Source organism: Rhinatrema bivittatum, chromosome 4 (assembly GCF_901001135.1).
Source record: "Rhinatrema bivittatum chromosome 4, aRhiBiv1.1, whole genome shotgun sequence".
NCBI classification, from domain to species: domain Eukaryota; kingdom Metazoa; phylum Chordata; class Amphibia; order Gymnophiona; family Rhinatrematidae; genus Rhinatrema; species Rhinatrema bivittatum.
Genome location: NC_042618.1, coordinates 418,564,699 through 418,570,698, shown reverse-complemented (window position 1 = coordinate 418,570,698; position 6,000 = coordinate 418,564,699). Strand labels below are relative to the sequence as shown.

The window sequence follows — 6,000 nt, the reverse complement described above, 5'->3', positions numbered from 1 at the left end:
GCCAGAGGATGTGGTCAAGGCAACTAATATAGTAGGGTTCAAAACAGTTATTAGCCAGGTGGAGTTGGGTTGTGGAGCTGCCGGGTACTTGTAACTCGGAATGAACACTGTAGGATACAGATTGTTGGGCTCGTTGGACCTTGGTCTGACCCAGTATGGTACTCACGTTCCCTCCTTTCCAACCTTTTTCTGACGTACGGTTAAGAAATGTGATGAGTCAGCAAAGAGCTGTGCAATCACAGGTTTTCCTGTTTCCATTTTGAAATGTGAGTAGCAAGTCAGAGCACAGTACATCCATCTCAAAGTGTCAGCTATATGCACAGCCTAACCTACCTCTTTCCTCCTTTGTGGTATTGGGGAAAAAAACAACAACCCAACAGTTACCACCCAGCTGCGATGAAATGAAAGGGGTACAGTGACAAGTCCCAACCTGTCACATAATGTAGCGCCTGCAGCTCAGGATATGAAAACATATTATTTGGAATAAAAGCATTCACGATTCTCTTTTAAAGTCCCCTCCAGGCCTTCCCCTCGTGAAAGAAATGTGATTCATCCCAACATCCCCCGGCAAATTCCCTCTGTCAAGCAATCCCACCCGGAGCTCCAATTCGTTGCACGAGCCGCTCTGCTGGGCATGCGCACTGCCTGCATCACGACACCCCCGCACTCCTCTCCAGCAGAACAGCGCGTGGCAGGAACTGGAAGGGAGAAGGTGGGGTCGACCGGCGGTTAGTGCTAGGGGAGCCAGGGATTGGTCGGGGGTCAGCGGTGACGCGCAGCTGCGGCGGCAGTGAGCGGTGACGTGTCTTTAGCTGAAGGGGTTGGTGGCGGCCGGTGTGAGAGTCAGAAGGAAGCGGCAGCCGATAGAGTTTCGGGGTTACAGCGCTAAACGGAACGGCCATGGGGAGTGAGTACCGGCAGCAGCTCGAGCCTCAGACTGAATGAGACGCCATGTTTGGCTTGGTTTGAGTGGGGGAGGGGAATGGTTTGGCTCCGGCCTGTTTCACGGAGCGTTCCCCGCTCTTACCCCGTAAATCTCTTTCTCCGGGTGTCTCCGCCTCCCTGTAGGGTGAGAGGGGGATGCTTCCAGGCCTTTCGTCTGTCACCGGCCTGAGTACTGAACTGGCACTGACTCCGGCGTACCCCGTCCATAATCCGGTCAGATTGCGGGCCGTTGGTTTATCCTGAAAGCTTCGGATGGGCCTGGGATCCTGAAGGAGCATGGGGAGGCGGCAGTCAGGCACCTGAACGCGTTTTCAGGCCGGGCTTTGACCAAGCTGTGGGCTCTGTTGTTCGGCATCTTTTTCCCTGGAGCTGTACTCTCTGTGTCTATCGTCGGGTTTCGTCTGCCTTGGGTCTGGTGACGTTTCAGTGCTTCTCTTCTTTCCCAAAGCAAAGTCTTTGCCTCTTTTGTATTAATTCTATAGTGCAACTAGACATACGTTGCTCTGTACAGATGTACATAAGGTTGTCCTTTCCGTAGAGCTAATCTAATCAAACACATTAATAAATGTCCTGATATGTATCTAAGTATTAACATCGACAAAGCTCTGATTGGGAAGAGCCAGTGTTTGATTTAAAAGGTGGATTTGGTGGGACTTCGGAATGACTTGGGTGCCACGAAGGGACTTTAATAATCTGAAAAGTTTACATCTGAATACTTTCGGGCCGATACAGTAAAGCGTGGTCAGCTGAGCTGTTTGACACATGCTAAACGGGGTTTAGCATGTGTGCGCGATCCACACCTTTTATGCTCAGAAATTTAAAGCTTGCCCAAGAGTAGGCATTCATTTCTGAGCAGTATTGTTTTCCTGTACATCCTCTGATTTAATATCATGGCGATATTAAGTTGGATGAACCAAAAGGTTAAAAAAATAAAATGTGTGCCATTTTTACAGAACAATCTAATAAACTGTGTCAGACCTTTCCTTGTGAAATATTAAAAAAGCCATGGAACTTGTTCCTATATAATCACATCTTAATAGTTCTTTTTCTCATGGTTTGAAAGTAGAGTATTTGCCAGTTTACAATAATGCCCCACCATCACCACATTTTTTCTAGTATGATCATAGGATAATGGATGCTCATAAAATTGAGCATCTGTTTTCCAAACCCACTGACAACCACCTCTCCTGGGCTTCTGCTGCTAATAAGGCGCTAGGGGTGTGCTATTGTCCCCAGTGCCTCCTTTTTAGTTCATCCCCTCGTTTAAATACTTTTATTGCACGTCCAGAAGAGGTGGCTGGGTGCGCATTAGAAAAGCGGGCGCTCAACACTCCACGCCCATTTTCTGCACGACCTTACTGTATCTGTCTATTTGCTGGGTTTTTTTTTAATATGCTTTCATTTACTCCCTGTTTGCACTTAAAATCACAGAGAACAATAAAATCGGATGTTGTGTTATCACGTTTGATCTGTCTGAAGATTAAGCACATTGACATTTTTTACAGTACAATCTAATAAACTGGGTGTCAGATCTTTCCTTGTGAAATATGATTCAAAAAGCCATGGAACTTGTTCCTATATAATCACATCTTAATAGTTCTTTTTCTCATGGTTTGAAAGAAGAGTATTTGCCAATTGTTTACAGTAATCCCCACCACCACACTTTTCTAGTATGATCATAGGGCTTGTATAACTAGCTACTAAATTTCTAAAACTGTCCACAGGTTTTGCAACTCAAATCTCATTTACTTTCCTTATTTCACAGTTAAATTTCTTGAAGTCATCAAGCCCTTCTGCGCTATTTTGCCTGAAATTCAGAAGCCAGAAAGGAAGGTATGTTATTGAGATGTCCTTCACTGGCATGTAATTATTAAGAGGAAAAAAATTTGTATTGCTAAGAGAGCTGTGTGGAGTTCAGAATGTACTTGCTTAGGAGCCATTGTCTACTGAGCCTGCTTTTCTCTATTCTTATGGCAATAATATCTGGTCCCAGGTAAGTAGGCCTTCCTGCATTTTTCTTAAGTTAACATCATAGATGTAGAGATTTGCCAGAAGTTATGATTTATGCAGGTTAACAATCACAATGATAAAAAAATTGCCCAAACAAGCCATAATTTTCTCTGGTCCCTCTCAAGAAAATAATATAGTAGATTTTGTAAGTACAAGGATGATCTTGGAATCCTTGCATGCCATTGTTGTGTGATAACATTAATACTTTATATAAAATGTTGCAAGGATAGAAGTTCCAGTATATTTCAGAAGAATCCCAACCAGAACTCATTTTCCCAGAAGCAGTGATAAGCGGCAAGGAAGGATTAGATCATTGTTCTGGATTACACTGTTTCACAATTTTCTAATGTACATCTTGGGTTCCCACATGAAGCTCTTATACAATTTTTATAGTTTTTGAACTATTCATTCACAAGTCAATGAAATATACTCAATAGGATAATGCACTATGCCTGAACTTGATCTGAGGATTGTAGACGTGAGTGGAAAATTTAAAATTATTGGTAGTTGGGCTGATTCTATCTTCCATCTACATTTCATTTACAATACAAAGGTGGGAATACTTTAGTAGTTGTGGTTTCTAAGCTATATGTTTGTCTTTCACACCACTGGTTGTATGGGAACACAGCATAGGTTAAGATAATGTTAATATAGCATTTTGATCTTGAAAACTGACAGTTTTACTTATGCACTTTTAAAAACCTATTGCCCTACTTTTTTGCATCTTGAGAAATAAGATTTCTGATCTTGTAACTCAGGTATATTTAAAAAGCTTTATTTTTTATGAGTGGTCTCCACTTGCCTTCTTTTCTTATCAGAAACTTGCAGTTATGTGTTGAACTAGTTCACTGATTTTATAAAGTAAGACAACCCATTAATAAAGCTAGAAGAGATCAGAAAAAGTAAAGGATGGGTAAAACAGCTTCAAATATCCACCAGAGTGTGTGGTGGTGTGGTTTTCTTTTTTCAGTCTCAAATGCAATCATTTAATGAATCTTTCTGTGATGTGTCAAAGGACAAACAAACTCAAATGCAAGAATATAAGATATGCCATACTGGGTCAGATCAAGGGTCCATCAAGCCCAGTATCCTGTTTCCAACAGTGGCCAATCCAAGTCACCTGTCTGTGTTGGGGGATCATCTGCTTGCATTTGTTTTGTCTTCTGACATATCACAGAAAGATTCAATAAACAATTGCATTTGAAATTGAAAAAACCTTTTCCTAGCATGTAAACAGATGGATTCAGGACCATTGGGTTATGCACCTCTACCAGCAGATGGAGATGGAGCAAACTGACATCACAGTATATATACTCCTGCAGTGTTAGCCTGCCAGTTTTCTACATTTACAGTAGATGGTGGATGTGCATATCCCTACTGGGGACTGCTTCAGATTTTAGAAAGAGAAATAAAAGAAATTGTTTGCCCCGCTCTCCTGTGATATCAAATGGTCCCTTCCCCAGTTGAGAATTCCTGAGGTGATTTCCATGGTCCTTCAGATGAGTGCTTTGGTCCGGTAGCTGATTCTCAGCTGGCATGGACTTAACTGATTGTGCAGCTGAAAGACAGCAGGTGCAGGAAGCCGCATGCAGTGGTGACTGCATTTGCCCTCTCCCTGCAACTGGAGACTCACTCTCTCTCTACTCAGCCGGGAAGGTCTGAGCTCAGGTAAGTTAATTTAAAAAAAAATAAATTACAAAATTAGAGGCAGAGGAGGGGGATTTGTTTGACTTCCTCTTCCCTGGTCTCTGTGCTTGGAGCGCCATTCTGAAGTCGTCCCACCCTGAGGGAGCTTCAGGGACAGGGGGCAGCCTGGCAGGTTGAGCACTCTTTTTGGTAGGCCTGTTCCGAGGCGCTTTCCACTACGCACTGTGTGGTAGGCCATGTTTTTGCGCGCTTTTGCCTGCGCATTCGGATGCGCTCTACAGGATGTCGGTTTGGCCTGTACGTATAGCTGGCATCCAGATTGTGCATCCAGTTTTTGGAAGCTTAGTTGGGCATCAGTTTGGGCATCCAGGTTACAGTGACGTCCGGTTTAAACGCACACTTAACCTGTATGAACAAATTGGCCGTCCGTTTGTTGAGCGCTTAAAAGTTGAGACACTTAGCCTTGCGGCACTTAATCTTGGGATGCCTACATTTTGAACATTATTATTTATTTATTTTAGTTTTTATATACCGATGTTCATGAGAACATGTCACATCGGTTTACACTTACAGGCAAGTATTAAATTAAAAAAAATTTGCATTTCAAAAGTAAAGGAAAGGATACAAATACATAGTTTTTTAATAAAATGTAAAAAAAATAAATTAATAAATTAAAAGTTTAAAGATTCACAAGATTAAGAAAAGTAGTGAAATAATAAAACATAAATATTAAATATTGAAAGGGCATAAAATCAGTAAAGTTCTTGGAAGGCCTGTTGGAATAACCATGTTTTTATGTCCTTTTTAAATACTTTAATATCTGATTCCATCTGCAAATCTTGTGGCAGGGAGTTCCACAATTGGGGCCTGGCAATAGAAATTGCTCTTTCACGTACATTATTGAGATGTGCAATTTTAGGAGATGGTATAGGCAACATCCTAGTACCAGTTGATCTTGTGATTCTTGAGGGAATATGGAAATGTAAAGCTGAGGTTAGCCATTCAATCTTTTTGTTATACAATGTTTTATGAATTAAAGATAAAACTTTGTGTTGGGCTTGATATTTGACATGCAACCAGTGAAGAACCCTCAATACAGGAGTAATGTGGTCGGATCTTCTGGTCCCAGTTAGAAGTCTAGCCGCAGAATTCTGCAGTAATTGTAAAGGTCTTGTAATATTAGCAGGTATGCCCAATAACATCGAATTACAGTAATCTAATTTATAAAAAAAAATGGCACCTATAACTAAAAACCTAAGCCCCTTCCTTGGGTGCTGCCTGTCATATTCAGGCATCTCAGCCTGGTGTGCCCTCTAACTTGTGCCAGCGCTGTTTAGAGGTTCAGGGAGAATTATCTTCCTCTGATTTTACTAAGCCTGGTTCTTCCCAGCCTGATGC

The 6,000-nt window shown here is 42.0% G+C and overlaps 1 protein-coding gene across 1 annotated transcript in view; it reads left to right on the top strand.

The window, feature by feature from the left end:
- Positions 1-751: 751 nt before the first annotated feature.
- SEC61A1 (SEC61 translocon alpha 1 subunit) overlaps positions 752-6,000 on the top strand; it is a 43,220-nt gene continuing 37,971 nt past the window's right edge. The window contains exons 1-2 of the mRNA XM_029601309.1: positions 752-907; positions 2,711-2,778. Coding sequence (XP_029457169.1) covers positions 901-907; positions 2,711-2,778 — 75 coding nt within the window. The 5' untranslated portion in view covers positions 752-900. The remainder of the gene's footprint in view (positions 908-2,710; positions 2,779-6,000) is intronic.